The sequence below is a fragment of the Squalius cephalus genome (genome assembly GCF_949319135.1).
Source record: "Squalius cephalus genome assembly, chromosome: 5".
Classification (NCBI taxonomy): Eukaryota; Metazoa; Chordata; class Actinopteri; order Cypriniformes; family Leuciscidae; genus Squalius; species Squalius cephalus.
The window spans coordinates 37,712,809-37,736,550 of NC_137126.1; the positions used below are offsets into that span (position 1 = coordinate 37,712,809).

Consider the following 23,742-nt stretch of genomic DNA (forward strand, 5'->3'; position numbering starts at 1 on the left):
GCCACAAGACTTTTCTCACTTCTGCTTTGTTCAAGCAGAGGCCTAATCTGTGTAAGTGTTTGGGTGTGTGTGTGTTAGGGTTTGTGATCTATAACTGCTTACTTCCTCTGCTGCTACCCAGATCAGAGACGCCAGCTCAGAGAAAACATCTCAGACATAGATATATGGACAGACAGATATATAGATGAGAGAACTATCTGAAAGTGACACGATAGATTGGACATTACTGAGCATTACTGTCACTCTTGAGATTTCTGTTTTTCTGCAACCATACAAAAAGGCACAGCACTCTAAAACGTTTGGTAAGTTTCTTATAGATATCTATATTCTTTATAAATAGATAGTTGTGACTAGGCTATAACGATCTGCTTTTGTTTTCTTAACTGGTTGTCTAAAGGTTTTTGAACAGTTTATTTGGGGCATTTCGTGTGATCTGATTACATCAATTGGAGTAATCTTCTATATTCTGAAAGGATTTTATTAAAGAACTTATTAAGGAAGGAAGTGCAGTCAGTATGCACTATACTCAGTCATTCAGTTCTTTTTAATTCCTCATTTCAGTTTGATTTCATTTATGCCTTTTTTATGTTTGATTTTGCCATCTTATGTATTATTATACTCTGTTTTTGTATTTGATTCAAGTTTCTTCTTGAGTAAATATTAAAATGTATATTCACTGGGGCTCGATCTGTGTTTGTGTGCGCAGGCTATCATGCTTGGAGAAGCTTTCCTTCATGTTCTGAACTGCACAGAAGACACAACAAATCATGATGGACGGTCTCACACACTCTCATCCACCCTCACGACCTGTCCCGACCCCTGCATGACACACGCCACTGCCAGATCACCTCTGACACCACGAACTGTGAGAGGTGAGAGACCACAGAATTCTGGGTTATTGGGGTGAGGCTGTGTTAAAAATAACATTAAGTCATGATCTGACTGATAGCATTGGGAGATGAACAATGAAGCAATATCACTTATAGACTGAATGTGGCCCAGGTCCTGGGAACAGTCAATAAATACAAAAATAAATTTCAGGAAGGAAGTGTGGTTCTGCTGATAATTTTAACCCACAAACTGAAAAGCCACTTAAATTCAGGTGTTACATTTGAGCATGTGGTTAAAAGGATAGTTCACCCAAAAATGAAAATTCTGTCATAATTTATGCACTCATGTCGTTACAAAGCTGTATAATTTCAGTTATTCAGCAGAACACAGAAGAATATATTTTGAAGAATGTTTCAACTATTTATATGTCCATTCAATGAAAATCCAAAACAACTTTCATTTTATGAAGAAAAACAAAATGCTTACAGGTTTTTGACATGAGGGTGAGTAAATGGTGACATTTAAAAATATATATAATTTGGAGTGAACTATGTATTTAAAGTCACCATGAAATCAAAATTGACAATGGCCCCTTTTCACGGACTTTCAACTTATCGCAAATCTAGTATTTTCATTATTAAAAAATGTAATACACATTTATAACGCTATACTTTAAGTGATATTACCTTGGCAGTAAATGACAAAAAAACGAATTAACGCTGCAATGCTGTTTCTAATACAACTGCTAAGGAAGTGATAGCAAATTCGACATCTTTCTCTCTTCTGACTGCTGTAATCTATCTCTATATTTTTTCCCTCTTTTGGAAAGTTTTGGAAACACTATAACAAAATGTTTCTTTTGCTTTTGGAGCAAATGCAAATACAAAAATTATATTTGCTGTCATCTCCCATTCACTGCTATAGAAGTTTACCCAACTATGTTGACTTCCGCTTCTGAGAACCCTGGAAATGTGAAAAGGGTCCATTCTTATTTTTAATGAAATATTGCAATGTTAATTATAAATTATTATTATTATTTATAAATTACATTATTAAAAAAATTCATATGCCCTCGTAATCTTTAGTCAAAAACTTTAACTTCCCTTCCCCCTTGCCGTGACAATTCCCTTCCAGCAACCTGTCACTCACAAACGACAACAACCTAATCAATTTGAGATTATTATTTAAAAAATGTCGAAAATTTCTTATTCAAGAACCTGTCACTCATATAAACAGCACAATAGAGAATAAAAGATGATCGTAATTTCAGTTTAATGACAACTTCAAGTGATAATATTGTGTAATAGAATAAACCAACAAAATTCCAAGTCCATTTAAGCTAATATTTCAATTCAGTTGAGTGGCTCACAGCTACAATACATAAAAAGGAAAATTAAGAAAATAATTCCAAGTACTTCCTCATTTTGGTGAGTGCTCAAGTGAATTGCACAAAAGCGGCATTTGTATGGAGACATTCAAACTGTCATTCAGTGTATCAAGTGAGCTCCAAACTCTGGACTTTCCTACAAATTTCCACATTTTTTGGCTATTTATTTTGTGCTATGTTAAAATGAGGCTGGTTATAGCGGTGCCTAAAACATTCTCTCTTCATGTCAGCTGGCAGGCCCGAAGGCCTGGAAAAGCCAAGGCAGTGCCGGTCCTCTGCACCCAGCAACGCTATGCCCATTCACAGCTGTAGCAGGGAGGAACACGTGGGCATGACTCTATATTGCTCGTGGTGCTGTCCCAGCTTCTACAAGGACTATCCAGACCTCCGGCTTGCAGGTGACCGACTGGAGCACTGGAGTCCTCATAACCCAGACCTGCTTAACCCACCGGACGACGGGCCACTGCTTCAATCTCAGGACTTGATCTTTCTGGAGCCTTCTTTGGAGCCAAGTCAACAAGCAATGGGTGTAAGCCAGCAGGACGAGGGGTATCTTGTCATGAAGAGTAGCCCAGGCTGGGAGAGAAGGCTCACCAACTCCATGTTGAACGGCTATCTGGAGGTCCAAATGCTGGAGGTGTTTTGTCAACATATGCAAAACATGGCGTGCTGCGGATCTTCATTGCTGGGCGCTGACGTCATGCCGGCACTGGTGCCCACCAGCCTGACTGTAGCCAAAGAACAGACAACCAGTCAGGAAGAAGAGCTGGATTCTTCATCCAATAATGTTGTGCGATACTTGAGCACTTGCTCAGCTCCAGCCACCTCCCACTTCAGCTCACCTGTGCTGCGAATTTCAGAAGATGAGTAGCCACACTTATAAACACACTCCTGCCCTCATAAAACTTCCTGTCTTTTGACCAACACACAAGTATTTTAAAGTTATCTGTGTTGTTAAAGGAATGTTCTGCGTTCAGTACCCACATCATTTGTGGCATGTTGATTACCAGAGATTTGTTTTGACTCATGCCAGGATTTTTGTAAAGCAAAACTAATGAACATTAACATACACAGTGTTTCAAAAGTATAGACCTTATGTAGACCCGCCCCTTTTCAGCATTGCGCTGTGCTCTGTCTTTTCTGGTTTGTATTTCCACTGTATGATGGTAAGATCTTACAGATTTATGAATGAACCGCTCGTTTTAAATTCTTCCCGTTTTACTGACATTTGTTATGACATCCACTTCAAACATTACAATGCTCATGATAACTTTCGTTAACTCTAAAATATGTAAATCCATGTCACAAGCTTATTACTCTCCAAGACGGATGCTATAGAAATATGAGCTAGCGCAAAAACGGAAGTTCAAAGACAAAATTCTAAAGATGGCTGCACGCTTGTTTCTCTGGCACATACATGTTATCATAGGGTGTGATAACTTGTGACCTTGTCTATGTAAAGTTACACTACTGTTCAAATGTTTGGGGTCAGTATCTTTTTTTTAAAGAAGTCTCTTATGCTCACAATGAAGGCTAAATACATTCAATCAAAAATACAGTAAAAACAGCAGTATTGTGAAATATGTTGTATTGTAAAATGTAATTTTTTTCATGGAGCTGAATTTTCAGCATCATTACTCCAGTCTTCAGCGTCACATGATCCTTCAGAAATCATTCTAATATGCTGATTTGGTGCTCAATGAACATTTCTTATTATTAGCAATTCTGAAAAACTACTCTGAAAAAACTATGAAAACTGTGATATAATTTGTTTTTAGGGTTTTTTGATAGCATTTATTTGAAATGGAAATCTTTTGTCAAATATAAATGTCTTTACTGTCACTTTTGATCAATTGAATGCATCCTTACTGAATAAAAGTGTTAATTACTTTTCTTTTCTTTTTTTTTTAAACTGACTTTTGGACAGTAGTTTACTTCTAAATTGTGTACCTGCTATCTAGCATGATATCCACAAGCAATGTGACAACTATCTGTAATGCCCTGTGTTAACATGGAGCAAACAGATAGAATAGTAGTGAATTATGAATGTTTTTTTTTTATTCATATGAGTGCTTTAACAAACATGAGTCTCACATTTCTATATTTAGACTTTCCAGATTGCTGAACTCTTTACTTCCATTGTAAATACTAAATTGCCTATGTAATTATTACTGTAACTGCAATTTGTGCTTTTTTTTATTAAAAAAACTTAGGCACAGTTCTGTTATAATGTTTAAAATGTTTTTTTTTCTGTTACAATCAACATTCTGCCACAAATTCTGTCAATAGAACTTAACTTTTGTTTAACTTAGAACATTCCTTTAATTTTCATTTTCATAAATGCTATTTCATCCTTTCCAGACCTCATAGACTGACAAATTGTGACCAACTGCAAATCCCTCAGAAAACCCACAAACAAGTCCAATGTAATAGCAGAGTGCCTCTTTTCTTTTTACTCATCCACAATCCTCCCCTCTCCTCTGCTCTTCCATTGTAAGCTTCCATCAACATGGTATGTTTAGAAGAGGAACCAAAGTCATGCTATCATGTGTAAACTGTGTAATGACATCTATAAATGTTACCACTTCCTCCTAAACAGCCAATCAAATGTTGTTTATCTCCATCATTCCTGCTGCTAAATGCTACTTTCACTTTCCCTGTAATCATAATAAAGCGGTAATAATGAATTTAAACTTTATGAGCTTATGTCCTCAGTTCTATATATAGTGCCATGATTCAGTTAAATCAATTCCTTTTCCCATTAGATGTTTTGGTAATGTTTCAATAATGTGAAACTGTTCAATAAGTGTTTTTAAATACTGCCACCTGCTGTTCTTACTGTAAAATGACACCCAGGCGCAGAGAACAAATGCTTATATTGTGCTCGCGCCCTCTGCTGGGAGCGTTCGGAACGGCGGCCAATGTCACCATCAAGGGTTATGTCATACTGGCCATGGCATTGTCCTTAACCCAGAGCTGTGAGACCTCAACTGTTGTACATTACATCGATGTTTACAGCTAAAATACACGCATTACATTAATATATGCTATATTAAGAATTTCATTTTATTGTAGTAATGAATGGAAATAGCTTACATGCCTTTGCTGACATGATGTTTTGACGTCGCTCTGACGTCACATTCAGGGAGGTGCAGACATAACAGTTAATGGGCCATGAGTAATGTGTGTTTGTATGCATGCTGATATCCTGGCACCGGTACACAGGAGCCAAACTCACAGCATCATCAACAGGATTAACTGTTAACTGTGATCTGTAAATGTGTTTGCATGTGTGTGTGTGTGTGTGTTAATCTGATCTGTGCCAACATGGCTACTTCACACTCTTGTCGCTGCTCTGTGGGCATCTAAACGGGCTCTTTAGCCTGGCACCATGTTGCAAACCATAATACCAGATGGACCGCTCTCTCTCTTTCTCTCTCTCCACTAGTCCTGGAAGTTGCCCAGGCCAAAATAACATTTAATCTAGTTCCTTGCCATATTTTGATGTCCTGTGGTAGTGGGACAGGAATGTAAATGCATATGGGTCAATGATGTAATGCTCATTTAAGTGCTGGATCTGAAAAGTAAATGCAATTTATAGAGTCAAATACACCTTTTGAGATGTTTGTGCATGTGTTTTGAATTTCTGAACTAAAATTAATTTTAAAGTTAAAAAATATACATATAAATATATACAGAGGTGTAACTGGAGATAAAAGGATGAAATAAAAAATTTAATGTTTTATATATATATATATATATATATGTGTGTGTGTGTGTGTGTGTGTGTGTGTGTGTGTGTGTGTGTGTGTGAAGACCTCCGATGCAAAAGCCTCCAAAAATGAGATAATAATATTGAGTGAATGCTCTCCGCACACAGTAGCCTATACGTTCATCAATTACTTTCACTTCAAACTCACTAAATCCAAGCCTCAGCCTATTCAGAAATGTCGGTACTTATAGAAACCTATAGGCCTACATAGGAGCCTGATAAAAATGTTAATATTAATAAAAAACGTTCGACGGACTTCATATATATAAGTAGCCTATATATTTACGTAAATAGAAACATATGTACAAAACAACGATCAAAAACCTAATACACAATGATTATACATTTATTAGATAGTGGCATGTTTTTTCGGCATGTCTCGCACATTCTTGTTTGTTACTGCCCCACAGCCGGAGCCCCAGCACCCCCAATCTATTTAGTCTTTATGTGCATTTGCGATCATTTGAGCATGCTCTGTCTATTTGATCGGGTGACCCGGTTTCCCTGGCTCGGTCGGTTGCGGTTACCTCACTCTGCTGAGCAGCTATTGGTTTAGCTGGCGCACACTCTGACTTTTGCCATACGAGTGATATTGGGCTGCGGTGACGTAAGCGAACGGGCGCGCAGAAATTTTCCAGACGCAGACGGAGGAACGAGCTCGTGTAGACCCGAAACGGTCCAACCGAGAGAGAGGGAACCGAGAGAGAGAGAGAGAGAGAGAGAGAGAGAGAGAGAGAGAGAGAGAGAGAGAGAGAGAGAGAGAGAGAGAGAGAGAGAGAGACGCATACAAGCACGCATACCAAGTAGCCGTTTACAAGGCACTCGGTTGCATCTCGCGCTCAGTATCGGACCCAGTGGAGCTGTTCAGCGTTTATCGGTAGTGTCACCGAACAGTCCCCACGCTCACGGAACCGCTGACCCATGTGATACTGCAGCGTTGCGAGCGCGGAAGGGAGGGGGGCGAGAGACACATTCCCCCCCCCCGCATCTCCACTCGATAGACTGGAGAAGCAGGTGCACACTTGGGAGAGAGAGAGAGAGAGAGAGAGAGAGAGAGAGAGAGAGAGAGAGAGCGCTGGAGGGGGGGCGGGGATAGAGTCGCGCGCGTGGATCTCTCCGTCGCAGTCCTCCGCGAGGATGTATCCAACAGCAAGACTCCTGCCGCGCGCGCGCTGCCGTCAATGTAACGGAATCACATGTGCCTCTGTGATCTAACGGCGGTTCTGATCTGTTTCTCTGGGTTCGGATGGTCCGGGCGCTCCATACACAATTCAACCGGGAAATCAACGCACACCAGCCATGGCGCTGGTCATGGAACCCATCAGCAAATGGTCCCCAAAGCAGGTGCTGGACTGGATGAAAGGTAAAAAAAAAAACTAAAAAAAAACATTTGTCCCCCCGATGTACCTCTGCATGACCTATAGCCGGTGGGAGAGGAATGGGTGAGCGGGAAGAGCGTCTCGGCTGCATGCGGGCTGTGCTCGTCGCTGCCTGTGCCGTGCAGTGAGGTATTGATCGCGCTTGTGTGCCATTTTGCGCCTTTGCTCGGCGCACCATGGTGTGTGTGATCTGCACAGCGCTACACGCGTCGCGCAATAGGGGGTGTGCGTGTGGTCTGGGGATGGATGCATGATGTGTATGTGTGTCTGTGTGCGCGCGCTCGCGTGTTTTGCAAGTAGATTAGCAAAAACGGTTATAATGACAAAGGGCGACATGGCGTTTTCATACAGTACCTAAATATACACATACGTGCATGTGCACACACACACACACACAGAGAGAGAGAGAGAGAGAGAGAGAGAGAGAGAGAGAGAGAGAGAGAGAGAGAGTGCTGTTTCCAGCCTCAGTGAATAAATCTCCCTCTCGCGCAGTGATAACTAGCACCATGGACAGAACCAGGCCGTCGCGCGCTGTGCTGCGATGCAGATGCGCGTAATCTAGGGACCAGAAGAGGGATGACGGTATCTGTGGAAACCAGCTGAGTTTTGACAGTCCCCCATGACAAACATTTACTACTTTAAACTAATTAGTATCTATTTTTATGTCACTAGTACTTGGGGTTTAATTGCCATAAGTAATCCATTAGTAGCCTATCTTTTTCAATTTCAATTTCAATTGTTTAGATTCTTGTGCTTCCTACAGTGACTAGTATATTAACTTTGACACAGTACCTACTAGTTCTTATTTATTTGCTTCTAGTCACTATCCTAATGTGGACATATATCTATTCCATTGTTACTGGAAACAGATTGTACATTCATTGCTTGAATTATGTTACTTCTACCTATTTCTGTTTAACTATTTATTAGGGGTGAATTCAGGTTGATTGGGACACTTTTCCCCAGTCATCTCAATGACCAAAATGTCCCAATCAATCTGAATTCACCCAACTAGTTGACCTATTTATTTCTTATGTACTTCTAACAATCATAATAGTTATAATAATAGTGTCAATTTCAGCTTCACTTGTACTTATATTTATTAGATAGACCGTCTACCTATTTTATGAGAGATTATTGTGTCTATCCCAATTGTACAGTAACATAAAAATAGATAGTATTTAGTTTTTAGGAAAACTAGGTTAAAATAGCTTTGCATAAACCCATCCAGAAGAAAGCAAGGGAGAGTAAGGCTATCCGAATGCTGCTTGCCGATAGTTGAAGACACTAGCAGGTTTCGTCATGCAGTTATAGCTCAGGGATGTGGACTTGGCCTTTCCTTTTTGAGAAAAACTGACGGCATTTTCAAAAAGCTATACAGTCTGACATGACAATTGGTATCTGATTGGAAATAATTTTCCATTAATGACATGTTCTTCTTTAGATGACATGCAAAGACACACTGATGGATGATACACAGACGATATAAGTAGGACACAATGGAGCAGCTGTGGTGGAGAGACATAGGGCCGAAATACCAGCAAGATCAGATGCAATCTGAAGTGAAGTTTAAGGGCATTAGTGCACATGACATTCAGCGGCTCATGCTACTCATGAGCATTTCAAAGGTCAGATAGCCTTTGCCACCAATCTAATAATGGACAAGTGTACACAGGTGAATCAATAATGGTTGTGATCTCTATGTCCAAAACACCCATACTTTAATGGAATTCTTAAGCCAATTATATGGCTCTCCTGTATCTATTAATGTACAGTGCCCTCCACTAGTATTGGCATCCTTGGTAAGTGTGAGCAAAGGCGGCTGTGAAAATAAATCTGCATTGTTTATCCTTTTGATCTTTCATTAAAAAAAATCACAAAACTCTAACCTTTCATTTAAGTAAAATAATTGAAAGTGGGGGGAAACTCGCATTATGAAATCAATGTTTTTCTCCAATTCATGTTGACCACAATTATCATTCATATTTACATTTTCTTATCACACCAGGGTGACTAGGAGCATGAAATTGTCCAGCCACGACCTCCTGTTCCACAGGAGAATAAATATGAGGAAACACAAAGGCCAAATTCCCTTAATCATCCATCACAATGAGTAAAACCAAAGAATATAGTTCTGATGTGCAGCAAAAGATTGTTGAGCTTCACAAAATAGAAAGTGGCTGTAAGAAAATAGCCAAAGCATTGAAAATCCCCATTTCCACCATCAGGGTAATAATTAAGAAGTCCCAATCAACTAAAGATGGTATGGATCTGACTGGAAGAGGACGTGTGTCTATATCGTTCTAATGCACGGTGAGGAGGAAAGTTTGAGTGGCCAAAGACTCTTCAAGGATCACAGATGGAGAATTGCAGAGATTAGTTGAGGCTTTGGGTCAGAAAGCCTACATTTTTTTATCAAACAGCTGCTACATCACCACAAGTTTGGTAGAGTTTCAAGAAAAATCCTCTTCATGCATCTGAAAACAAGCTCCAGCATATTCAGTTGTCAGACACGACTGGAACTTCAAAAGGTTCTATAGTCAGATGAAACTAAAAATGAACTTTTTGGCAGCAAACCTACTAGATGGCTTTGGTGCACACAAGGATAAAAAGTACCCCATGCCCACGGTTAAATATACTGCTGGATTTTTAATGTTGTGGGCCTATTATTTTTTTGCTGGAGGTCCTGGACATCTTGTTCAGATACATGGTATCATGGATTCTAGCAAATACCAACAAAAATTGAAAACCTGACGGCCTCTGCTAGAAATCTTATAACGGGCCGTGGTTGGATCTTCCATCAGGACAATGATCCAAAACGAACATCAAATCAACACAAAAATGTGTCACTGAGCACAAAATGAAGCATCTGCAATGGCCATCCCAGTTCTCTGACCTGAACCCTATAGAAACTGAGTGTGCTGAACTGAAGAGAAGAAGCACCAACTTAGAGCTGGGAATCTGAAGGATCTGGAGAGATTTTGTATGAAAGAATGGTCTCTGATCTCTTGTCAGGTGTTCTCCAAACTCATCAGGCATTATAGAAGACGACTCAGAGCTGTTATCTTGGGAAAAATACACTGCAATCATTGGGTGCCAATAATTGTGGCCAACGTGAACTAGAGAAAAACATTTAATTCATAATGTGAGTTCCCCCCTCCCCCCACTTTCAGTTGTTTTACTTCAATGAAAGGTTAGAATTTTGTGAATGAAAGATCGAAAGGATAAACAATGCAGATTTATTTTCACAGCCGACCTTTGCTCATATTTACCATGGGTGCCAATATTAGTGGAGGGCACTGTACTTAGGCAAAAAATGCCCCATAGTTGATCAGTCTTTCTTTCATTGCTATTATTGGAATAACAGCCTCGTAAGTTCATGTATTTAATGGGTTAGCGTTTCCTACAGAATTTTACATATACTAAACAGTTCAGTAAAGATTTGTAGAATTAATTCAAACACTTTTAACTTGTTTTTTTAAAACAATTTATTAAAAGAAGCAGCCATTTGTTCATGAATCGGACTATTCTGGTCACTCTGTTTGTTTTCAATTCACCAAAAAGAACCTTCTAAAAACAGTCATTTGCTTGTGAATAGGATTACCCTGATCATGCTGTTTGTTTCTGATTCACTAAAGAGAACCGGCTGACAAGAGTCATTTGTTCATGAATCGGATTATTGCTCCGTATGTTTTTGATTCACAGGAAAGAACCAGCTCAAAATAGTTATTTTTTTGTTAATTGGACTAAACTGGTCACGTTGTATGCTTGTTTTTGCGTGGAAGCACTTGAGGATATTACAACAGAGACATTCTTCTTGACACTGTTTCGTGGTGCACACTCTTTATATTTGATCACAATTGATTATAGACTACAAACTCAAATTGATAAAATATCATAAAATATTTTCTGTACATTTATGCAATATGGACACTATTTAATTGACATTACTCTTAATTGTAACATTTCTGTAAAGCTGCTTTGAAACGGTATTGTGAAAAGTGCTATAACTGTGAATTGAATTGAATTCTCCCCTGTGCAGGATCACTGATTAGTTCTGTATTTTAGAGAACTAGGTTTCACGGCCAGTTGTGCAGGATGGTTTCCATTTTCAGGAATCCTGTTCACTGTCTCAGATGCAACTGCAAACTATAGCTGCTTGTGCATAATCTTCACAATTACTGCTGACAAAGAGTTTGTCAGACCTCAGCACCTGATCCTGGGTCATTTTGCTGGTAGTGATGCTTTCTATTGCTTTGCATCAAATTTTCATAGAGATTCTGCACAAGAAAACATCTCTCAGCGTGATTGTTTTGTGTTTATTGTTTATTTCCTAAATTGTAGTCTTGGACCAACTGCCATTGCCATATTTCTGTTATGTGTGTATTTCATTCGTTTTCTTACACTTGCAAAAAAACTGGCATGCAGAGATGTGGCATGTGCTGATGACGTCTAGGGATAATCTTCCTCCACTAACATTACAGACATCTTGTAATATAAAACTCTGCTGCATGCCCAGTTTTGACCTTTACAGCTTACATTTGAAAAATCGTCATGCAGGTTGACATATGATAGGGTCTTACACCCAAGATGACAGTTAGGACTGTGGATATGCATTTGGTTCAGCAGTTATTGTTAAAGGTTTAGTTCACCCAAAAATGAAAATTCTGTCATTATTCTGTCATGTTGTTTCAAACCCGTGAGACTTTCTTTCATCTTCGGAACACAAATGACGATCTTTTTGATGAAATCTGAGAGCTTTCTGTCCCTTCCATTGACAGCTACGCAACTGACAGTTTGACGATTCAAAAAGTTCATAAAGAGATCGTAAAACTAATCCATTTGAATTGAGCGGTTTAGTCAAAAAATTTCTGAAGAGACTCAATCGCTTTATATGATGAAGAAATTTAATTTAGGCTTTCAGTTGTGGTAAACGGAAGCTCAAGCATGTTTGCATGACGTGCAAGAACCAATGAGGTTCATTCTCGTGTTACGCAGCACGTTTGAACTTCAGCAAGAACCAATGAGGTTTGTTCTCGCGCATCAAGCGGGTTCAGTTGAGCTTCTGTAAAACCGGTCAATTCAATGTTGAATTGTTTTATTTTTACGATCTCTTCATGAACTTTTTGAAGTGTCAATGTGTCAGTTGCAATGGAGGGACAGAGAGCTCTTAGATTTCATCAAAAAGATCTTCATTTGTGTTCCGAAGATGAACGAGTCTTAACGGTTTGGAACGACATGAGGGTGAGTAAATGATGATAGAATTTTCTTTTTTGGGTGAACTAACCCTTTAAGGTTATCCATATAGTTGTAGTTATGATATGGTATTGATATTGCAGTCCTTTCAAATGTGTTCCGTTTAACAGAAAAAATTGTCAGTACAATGTACTATTTGGAGTTTGTCTCACTGCGTTGGTTCTTCCCGGTGTTTATTGCTACTGTTGCTCTTCTGTCACTTATCAGAGCATTTATCTCCACTGTTCTCTGTTAACAAAATGAGTGCACACTCCGTAAGCCCTGGTGGCTCACCTGTTTCATCTAATAAAATCTAATTTCATTTGCAAACCTATTCAGCTTGTTTGTATCTCTGTATATTTTAGGGGTTTTAATAGATGACTTATGTCCATGTGTAAATAATCAAATGCCTCTGCCTTTTCAACCAGCTTTGTATTATTGCAATGTCAGCAGTATATGTAACTGAACATTGTGTAATCTTTCCCCATTTATCTCCCTTTATTGGTCAACTAAAGTCACGTTTTACTTTACAGGCTTTTGACAGCTCCAAGTCTTTTGTGAAAACTACAGATTGTACTTCTGCATTTTTGTATCCCCGCTCACATACAGTTTGATCGAGCCCAGTGTATTATGGTTGTTAAAGTTTTTATAACTTTCTGGCAAATTGAAACACCACAGCCCTTTTTCTCTGTTTTCTCTAGTCATACAGTGCAGATTGATTAAAAACATTATCCCATTATTTAAATTATCCCATTAAATGTTGGCTGTTTCAAATTCAGATCAGAATAACCTACTATCACATTACTTTCACTGTTGCTGCAGTATACAGCATGCAAATGTTCTGTCAGCATGAAAATCCCGGATGAGCTGTAATACATTTGCCAAAATGTGCGTTATACAACAGAGCTCACTGCCCTGGCCTGAATACTATATTCCATAATGGAAAGTGCTCAATTTGACCTTCAATTTTCAGTGTGATAAAGAAATCACAAGTTATAACAGCCATATTTTTTTAACGCCCTTTTCTCGACTCGTTATGTAATTAGACTACCAAGAATTAAGACATTATAAGACACCGCAATAAAACAAATCAATAAAAATGCTCAATAACCATTTTTACACATAATAGGGTCATGTTGTAGAATTGATTTGAGATGTTTATCAATGCATACTGCTTCACATAATGCTTTTAAAAATAGTTGACAGTTTAGTTTGCAGTACACTATTCTATTTCAACACTGCATTTTCTTATCCAACAGATACAACTTTAGCACCTGTCCTTGACTTTCATAGTTTCATTGCAATTTGGCAGATGTATTCATCAAACTAACCTTAAAGGAGAACTCCGGTCAATTTTAACATTGAGCTCATTTTATTGTACATTTGGAGTGCTGTCAGTACAGAGAACAACTACAAAAATCGGTGTTGCCTACACCGAGTTATTCTATTTTTAAAATTTGCACCCTGTTGACTTCAATGGGGCAAGTACTAAACCTGCTTTTAGGCTCTTAACATCCTTGATGTGTCATTACAAGTGCACAGAAAATGTGAGTGATTGCCGAGTTCACGCGCATAGGTTTAGTACCTATGATCACGCGCGTGAACTTGGCAATCGACTACTTTGGACTTCAACCGAAAAACAGGATGTAAACAGGTATTTGCGCTGGCTTAAATAACATCATATTTATACATATCTTTTACATCTACTGCAGTCAGATCCACTCGTGTTCACTCAGAAGGAATCACTCACATTTTCTGTGCACTTGTAATGACACATCAAGGATGTTAAGAGCCTAAAAGCAGGTTTAGTACTTGCCCCATTGAAGTCAACAGGGTGCAAATTTTAAAAATAGAATAACTCGGTGTAGGCAACACCGATTTTTGTCGTTGTTCTCTGTATTGACAGCACTCCAAATGTACAAAAAAATGAGCTCAATGTTAAAATTGACCGGAGTTCTCCTTTAAGTCACGGAGTACACAGTTAATACATACCCATGAAATAAAAGTCTGGAAATTTGTGGCTTTTAGTTCAAGTTAGCTTTGAGGCCATATATTTGCCAGTGTATTCCAAAAACTATTTTATTTATCTATCTTAAAAAAAAAAAAAAATCATGTATTATTTGAAATGCCCCATTAGAACATACTGTTTCACTATTTACATTTATGGATTTGGCAGATTCCTTTATTCAAAGTGACTTACATTGCATTCAGGGTATATATTTTATGAGTCTTACTTTCCTAGAAATCAAATCCATAACCTTGGTGTTGATAGCACCGTGCTCTACAGCCTACATGAAGGCTGAATATGAAGTAAAATGTGCTCATCAAGCTATTTCACGGAAATTCTTAACACAGTCTGGATTTCTGAAAAACTAACATTCAAATAGATGTACAAGACTGGATGTCTGAAGGGGGAGATGGGTAAAAGAGTGAACTCAAAAACACAGAGGTCAAACCAGCACAGGTGTTGAGCTCAATTCAAACATTATCTCTTGTGCTGATTCAGATACTGCAAAAGAACTTATTTGATGAATGCCTTCAATTTAATAAACCCCAAACAAATCGACTGCATTTGTGGGGAAAGTGCTTTGCACTCCGTCACCTTGCCTGAGCTGAGTGTTTTATCACTCATTACCTGCTCTTTCTGAAGCTGTGAAGGTCAGGTTCTCTTAGCCTACTAATACAGAATGCTCCAGGCACTCATTTAAAATGATTTCAAATGGTGGATCACCTTCCAAATATAGGCCTATCTAAAATTATTCTTCACCACTCATGCATAGTTTTAAATTCCAAGATTTCAACCTGTCACACACGCGTGAAACAGGCTAGTGATAGGAAAAACAAAGCTTTTCGAAACTTTGAATCAATTGTTCCATTTGCTTCATAAAATGAGTCACTGTTTCAAAGCGTTCGAATCACCAATCACTGGTTTGAAACAAATGATTCGCAAAGGTTTCGAACCTTCATGAAGCGTGTTATGAATTCATTAAAACACTCACTTTCACACTAACAGCGTTTCTGCTTCGTTTTGATAGAGGCAATAGTGATAGGCTATCTAGGTTGCTAAATTGAGTATTTTAAGAGATAAAAAAAAGACTTCAACTTTGCTTTTCATTTATTACTTAAAGCTCACTTGAAGTTCGTCGATAGCTACCTACATCAGAAACTACTGGCCTAACTGATAAAGTTCACACATTATTTAAAACAAGTGAACATTCAGTAATAAAATAAGAACAAATGCTCAAATTAAGCAGAGATGAATAGCCTACTAAATAACAAAGTTACAAAGTCTATCAGTAGTAGGCTTTTCAGGTAGCCTACATAAATTAATAATTAAGCCTGAAAGTAAAATAACACTATTTGTTCACTGTAGAAATTAAATATAGTTTCATCTTTGTTAAAGCTGTATTTTGTTGTTTTATTAATATTAATGACACAGACATAAATAATATTAGGTGCGAGCTGTCAAGACAGACTCCACGGACCGAAAAAACTGACAAACATCTGTTTCTTTCTCAACTGTTCACTTATGACATAGGCCTAAACGAGAGAATACTTGTCGAGACGGCCATTTAAATGGGTATTTTGACATAATTTTGTGTTCATGTGTCCGTTCAAGGGCAAGGAAACGCAAAGAGGAATCAATTCTGTATTTGAGCGCTGTCTGAAACGTGCCTCTCCCTCTCTCTCTCTCTCTCTCTCACTTCTTGTGTGTTATGCTGTGCGCACAGATAATGCACGAGTCCCGATTTTCACCTCTTCTTCCGTGTTTAAAATAGTTTGAATGTGTAAATTGGCAAGACAAAAAACGTCCAAATTATAAACTTTTACTCTATGATGGGTACATTTATCAGTTAAACCACGAATCACATGCGTGCCGAACCGTGGGACCTGGGGCCTCATTTATAACCGTTAATGAGGCCCCTGGTCCATACGGATCACGTATCAACTGCGATCCGTTCCACCCCTATTGTTGACTGAATTGTTTGAGTAAATGATTCACGAATTGCTTGAGTGAATGATTCAGTGACTCACTCATGAGTACAGTTGCTTGTTTCCTTTCTGTGCATTTGACTGAACCGACTTAGGATGAATGACTTAGGGCCTATTCATTTAATGATGGTTATATGTCGCCACCTACTGGCGTAATTATAAAAGACCACACCATTCAAAAGAGTCCAGTAGATAATATTGTTTTAGTGTTTTTGAAAGAAGTCTCTTATGCTCACCAAGGCTGTATTTATTTGACCAAAAATACACTAAAAAACAATATTGTGAAATAGTATTTGAATTTAGTTTTTTTCTATTTTCATATATTTTAAAATTTAATTTATTCCTGTGATGACAAAGCTGAATTTTTAGCATTATTACTCCAGTCTTTAGTGTCACATGATCCTTCAGAAATCATAATTTGCTGATTTGTTGCTCAGGAAACATTTCTTATTATTAGCAAAGTTGAAAACTGTTGTGCTGCTTAATATTTTTGTGGAAACTGTGATAAACTTTTTCAGGATTCTTTGCTGAATAGAGCAAAAGTCCAAAATAAATATTTCTTTGAAATAGAAATCTTTTGTTAGGCTACATTATAAATGTCTTTACTGACACTGTAAAGTTTAGTATTTGATCACTAATAGTGAGGCTGTACGTTTTGTGATATCATGAAAGAATAGCCTTGAGCAGAGACTAAATCTATGACATGTTCTGTCATTTATGATCATTGGGATGGTCAAAGGACTTTCAAGAAGTATAAATACAGGTGGTGAACAGATTAAAAAAAAGATCTCCAAGATGTCTGGTGTCCAAAGTGGGGTGTATCAGAACCTGAAACAGCAGCAACTGGGCTTGGAATGGTAGGATGTTTGCAAGCGTGTGTCTCTGAGTGAGTGTTTGATCATTTTCTAAGGGGTTTCCTCACGATGAGTCACCTCTCTTAGTGGGAGGGACCAGATTCATTTTTCCCTTTGTCAGCTGTTCTTGGATCAGCGTAGATGTGTTAGCGCAGATGTGAGATGGTGGGATGTAAACCAGATGAGTGGACTTGAAGAGATTATGCGTGTGTGTTTCTTAAAGGAGGCCATTCTCATAGAGTAATGCATGTAATTATGCATGATAATTACCATTTTTTTCCATGGTGAAGTACTCTCTCCTGTCCCAGCTTAATATGCAGAGACTACGCTGCAAAAGGGGAAAATGGATAGTTTATACATTGAAGATGTATACATCTATCTGATGTGACTTTTAAAAAATACTTTTGGTTGGTGAAATCTTATTTAGTCATGTTAATTTAGTCATATTAAACATTTAAATATTTGTATAAAATATAGAAATAGCCTATATATTCAAATATTTTTAGTATGTCATTTTTATATATATATATATATATATATATATATTTTTTTTTTTTCTTCCAATACTATTTTTGTGGAATAAAACCTAGGCCCTATACCATGAAGCATGTTTAGGTGGTTAGCCAGGTATGTTTCAGTTTCATTTGTGCCAACCCTGGGTTTTAGGCACCATGAAAGTGGTTTGGCTTTTAGCAGTATTCATTGCCATAGTAACTTACGCTCAATGGCTAAAGGTATGCTCACAGTCACACTACATGATTTTTGGCTGGAATTCGCAGTTTTCTAAGGTCTGCAACAAAATCCCCGGATTGCAGTCAAATTGGTGCATGTTGCAGTGCCGATGGCCGTAAAGTATGAGCAGGTCACACAGGTGCACACACTACAAGATCACGTGACAATAATATCAAAAAGGTTTTAAAAATAACGTGACTGCTCGGGACAGACTAAGATCACGACGCTGCGTTATTTTTAAAACCTGTTTGATATTATTACCACGTGATCTTGTAGTGTGTGCAATACAACGACAAGGTGGAGGGACACAGAAAGCATTTTGTCTTCATGTCCGAGGCACTTCACTGAATTTGTACTTTGAAAATATTTAACAAAATGTGGACAGTGTCTATAGTTGTTTTTTGGCAATATTGTAAGTATTTACTTGTGTTACTCTCTTGTGAAAAATATTTTTTCAAAAAGAAGAAGCAAGATATTTAATAAAAAACAGACTATAAAATTATGTCCCTCAGTCTGAACTAAACCCCGTCATGCCAACTATTCTCCACTTACCAGAAATCACATCATTCAGGTCTCTTTAACAGTGGTGAAGAAGATGTCAAGTATAGTATCCTACTTTTTATTCATATTTTTGAATCGTATTAGTCAGGGAGGGTACTGTCAAGCTTAAAAGGGTAGGCAATTTCGGAGCGGCTAGCAATAGCAAGTTGGTTTTGAAAGCACTAGATCCCACTCTCCCCTCAGAGCGTTCCCCAAAGCCACGCCTCCTTTGAAACACATGAACGCGCAGGTCGCTTGCACACAGCCAGAGCAGATTTAGCTAATTCATTTCGGCATTGTGTTGCCAGAGAAACAGAGGAACAGCTCAGAGTAGAAAGTCACAGTTGCTATCTTGTAATTATGGTTACAACCAGGTTACAATATGTCATGAAGCATAAGCTCGTTGTTTTGGTTCAGGAGGAACTGTAAAAGGTGCACTGTAAAAAAATATTTTCCTGATTTGTTATCTTAACTTTTAATCTTTTGTCAAAACAACTTAGATAATTAATGTGGTTCAGATAACATATATTTTGAAGTTCTATTTATTAAACCATAATCTTTTGTCAAATCAACTTAGATAATGTTGTTCAGATAACATATATTTTGAGTTTCTATTTATTAAACCAATCTCTTTGTTGCATTAACTCAATTTTTTAATTTCAATGAACTCAAAATTTTAAGGCAACCAGGTAACTTACATTTTTAAGTTAAAGGTTTAACTTAAAAATGTAAGTTACCTGGTTGCCTTAAAATTTTGAGTTCATTGAAATTAAAAAATTGAGTTAATGCAACAAAGAGATTGGTTTAATAAATAGAAACTCAAAATATATGTTATCTGAACAACATTATCTAAGTTGATTTGACAAAAGATTATGGTTTAATAAATAGAACTTCAAAATATACGTTATCTGAACCACATTAATTATCTAAGTTGATTTGACAAAAGATTAAAAGTTGTGATAACAAATCATGAAAATATTTTTTACAGTGTGGCTCTCTGTAGCGGTGTTGACGTGTGATGTCTGTGCGAACGGGTTGCACAGAGGTTTGGAAATACATATGTTGACTGGCAGGTAGGACATCCTATCATTGCCTTTTGACCCGAATGCAATGATTGGACGAATATTTTTCAGTCCTGAAAATTCTACAGAAGATATAGGCTATGTACATTTTTTATATGAAGACCACTTCTATTATTGATTGCTCAGGATGTGATGAGAGTTTCAACCAGTATAATAAAAAGGGTTTAACAACTCAACCCCATCACATAAAATTAAGATGGAAAATGATTATTTTTGGATTATTATAATCCATAAGTATATACAATGTACTTATTTCATTGCTGCCATATATGGTCTATACTCTCCTACACAGGAACAGTGGCCATTTTGTGCAAAAAAACCCCCATCACACTCAACCCTGTCACATATATTCTCATTGTTTCGGGTTGTAAGCTTGTGACAGGGTTTTTCACTTCAGTATTTCACTTATTTATGTATAATTGTAATTAAAAAAGAAAATATAGCTGCGAGCAGCGATTACGGGCCCAAGCCGGTGGCACCGCAACCCTGTTGCCTTTAGTTACCAAAAGGCACCGGGGTGGCGGTGCCGCCGGCTTTGGCCCTTCATCGCTGCTCGCAGCTATATTTATATATACAGTGTGTGCAGAATTATTAGGCACGTTGATTTTCTGATCATATTTTTTTTCCAGGCACATTTGACCAATTCCAAACCACATTAATCGTAATAACTACAATTAATTTTGTATTTAATCATTTATAAGTGATATATAATTGTTCATGAAGGCTGGAAATGAAAAATGCCTTATTTTCAGGTGTGCAGAATTATTAGGTTTATTAGGTATATTAAGTTTTCTTGTACAGATAAAATAAGCTAAAAAAGAGATTTAACTCAGACTGAAAAGTCAAAAATTATTAAATGCCCATGAGAAGAATGCAATACTAATGCAAAACTAGAAATTGCAGTTAAGGCATGACCATTGGACAGTGAAATGCTCAATAGGTCAGCAGGGTCAGACAAATACAGGTGGAGAAGAAAAGACACATGTTAACTGCAAAAGAATGAAGAATTAAGGTGAAGAATTAAGTGTGAAACCATCAGGAACCCTTTAGTCTCCAGCACTGTTTTCCAGAGCTGCAACCTACCTGGAGTCTTCAGAAGAGCAAGGTGTCAGGGTCTCAGAGACTTGGGTTAGGTTAAGAATCTGACCCCCGAATCTGGCTAAAAAATGACCCCCTCTTAATAAGAATCACAAGCTGAAGTGTTGTGAAATACATGAAGACTGTTTTTTATAAGCTTTATAGACAGACAGATTGAGAGTGACTCTTGAAGGACCAGCACCATATCCTCTTCTACCACTATTTGAAGAATTCATCTTCCAGAATCTGACAGTAAGTTTTGGGAGTTCATTTTTAGTCCATCTCTGCAAAACGGACTTCAGGGTAGGAGATGGACTAAAAATAAACTCCCAAAACTTATTAAAACGTATTCTGGAAGATAAATTCTTCAAATAGTGGTAGAAGAGGATATGGTGCTGGTCCTTCAAGACTCACTCTCAATCTGTCTGTCTATAAAGCCTATAAAAAAACAGTCTTCATGTATTTCACAACACTTCAGCTTGTGATTCTTATTAAGAGGGGGTCATTTTTTAGGATTCTTAACCCAACTCAAGTCTCTGTGACCCTGACACCTTGCTCTTCTGGAGACTCCAGGTAGGTTGCAGTTCTGGAAAATGGTGGCGCTGGAGACTAAAGGGTTCCTGATGGTTTCACACTTAATTCTTCACCTTAATTCTTCATTCTTTTAAAGTTAACGTGTGTCTTTTCTTCTCCACCTGTATTTGTCTGACCCTGCTGACCTAATGAGCATTTCACTGTCCAATGGTCATGCCTTAACTGCAATCTCTAATAATGTATTAGTATTGCATCCTTCTCATGGGCATTTAATAATTTTTGACTTTTCAGTCTGAGTTAAATCTCTTTTTTAGCTTATTTTATCTGTAAAAGAAAACTTGCCTAATAATTCTGCACACCTGAAAATAAGGTATTCATATTTTTCATTTCCAGCCTTCATGAACAATTATATATCACTTATAAATGATTAAATACAAAATTAATTGTAGTTATTCCGATTAATGTGGTTTGGAATTGGTCAAATGTGCCTGGAAAAAAAATATGATCAGAAAATCAATGTGCCTAATAATTCTGCACACACTGTATATTAAATATAAAAAAGACAGAAAATATTACTTGTCTTACCTTATTCTGATTTTATGATACACTCAAAATATTCCACAACATTGATTAACGTTGATTAACCCGTTGATTAACCGGTGGTAAAATATTCTCACCGTCACATACCTAGTATATTTTTATACACTCACCTAAAGGATTATTAGGAACACCTGTTCAATTTCTCATTAATGCAATTATCTAATCAACCAATCACATGGCAGTTGCTTCAATGCATTTAGGGGTGTGGTCCTGGTCAAGACAATCTCCTGAACTCCAAACTGAATGTCAGAATGGGAAAGAAAGGTGATTTAAGCAATTTTGAGCGTGGCATGGTTGTTGGTGCCAGACGGGCCGGTCTGAGTATTTCACAATCTGCTCAGTTACTGGGATTTTCAAGCACAACCATTTCTAGGGTTTACAAAGAATGGTGTGAAAAGGGAAAAACATCCAGTATGCGGCAGTCCTGTGGGCGAAAATGCCTTGTTGATAGAGGTCAGAGGAGAATGGGCCGAATGATTCAAGCTGATAGAATAGCAACTTTGACTGAAATAACCACTCGTTACAACCGAGGTATGCAGCAAAGCATTTGTGAAGCCACAACACGCACAACCTTGAGGCGGATGGGCTACAACAGCAGAAGACCCCACCGGGTACCACTCATCTCCACTACAAATAGGAAAAAGAGGCTACAATTTGCACGAGCTCACCAAAATTGGACAGTTGAAGACTGGAAAAATGTTGCCTGGTCTGATGAGTCTCGATTTCTGTTGAGACATTCAGATGGTAGAGTCAGAATTTGGCGTAAACAGAATGAGAACATGGATCCATCATGCCTTGTTACCACTGTGCAGGCTGGTGGTGGTGGTGTAATGGTGTGGGGGATGTTTTCTTGGCACACTTTAGGCCCCTTAGTGCCAATTGGGCATCGTTTAAATGCCACGGCCTACCTGAGCATTGTTTCTGACCATGTCCATCCCTTTATGACCACCATGTACCCATTCTCTGATGGCTACTTCCAGCAGGATAATGCACCATGTCACAAAGCTCAAATCATTTCAAATTGGTTTCTTGAACACGACAATGAGTTCACTGTACTAAAATGGCCCCCACAGTCACCAGATCTCAACCCAATAGAGCATCTTTGGGATGTGGTGGAACGGGAGCTTCGTGCCCTGGATGTGCATCCCACAAATCTCCATCAACTGCAAGATGCTATCCTATCAATATGGGCCAACATTTCTAAAGAATGCTTTCAGCACCTTGTTGAATCAATGCCACATAGAATTAAGGCAGTTCTGAAGGCGAAAGGGGGTCAAACACAGCATTAGTATGGTGTTCTTAATAATCCTTTAGGTGAGTGTATAGTAGAGATGCGCGGTTGGCGGTTATAGCCGCGGACTCCGCGGATAAACCGCGGATCGGGCGGATGACGTGATGAAAAATAATATTTTTATTAAATTCGGGCGGGTGGCGGGCGGTTGAACCAATCAAATCAAAAATGTATACATTGTTAGATGTTGTTATCTGACTATACCTACATCCAAAAAAATCGCTTTTGGAATTTTTTGCAAAGCACACTTTGAAATAGTCAAATTTTCTCGCCTATGCAGAGTCTATGCATACTGCTTGTTATTATCAGATGGTAACACCAGCGAAGGAGGAGGTACCTGACAAACTCAAAAAAGGAGAATTAAAAACAAAGGAAATAGAAGGTTATCCATACATTTTTTTTTTTTTTACCAAAACGCTATAAATCCATACATTT

At 38.0% G+C, this 23,742-nt stretch overlaps 2 protein-coding genes across 2 annotated transcripts in view; both read left to right on the forward strand.

The window, feature by feature from the left end:
- The first annotated feature begins 117 nt into the window (after window positions 1–117).
- LOC307158175 (uncharacterized protein) lies at window positions 118–4,915 on the forward strand. The gene is made up of 3 exons (XM_079870517.1): window positions 118–302; window positions 707–872; window positions 2,449–4,915. Exons 2-3 carry the CDS (start codon window positions 713–715, stop codon window positions 3,087–3,089), a joined length of 801 nt encoding a protein of 266 aa, XP_079726643.1. The 5' UTR covers window positions 118–302; window positions 707–712; the 3' UTR covers window positions 3,090–4,915.
- A 1,724-nt stretch (window positions 4,916–6,639) lies between these two features.
- Window positions 6,640–23,742, forward strand: part of LOC307158154 (connector enhancer of kinase suppressor of ras 2) — a 46,931-nt gene continuing 29,828 nt past the window's right edge. The window contains exon 1 of the mRNA XM_079870478.1: window positions 6,640–7,353. Coding sequence (XP_079726604.1) covers window positions 7,290–7,353 — 64 coding nt within the window. The 5' untranslated portion in view covers window positions 6,640–7,289. The remainder of the gene's footprint in view (window positions 7,354–23,742) is intronic.

Excerpts from the sequence above, each read along its gene's own strand:
- LOC307158175 (XM_079870517.1), top strand. The coding sequence starts at position 713 with ATGCTTGGAGAAGCTTTCCTTCATGTTCTGAACTGCACAGAAGACACA. Across the intron at positions 873-2,448 it reads GACACCACGAACTGTGAGAG|CTGGCAGGCCCGAAGGCCTG; the intron begins GTGAGAGACCAC and ends TCTTCATGTCAG.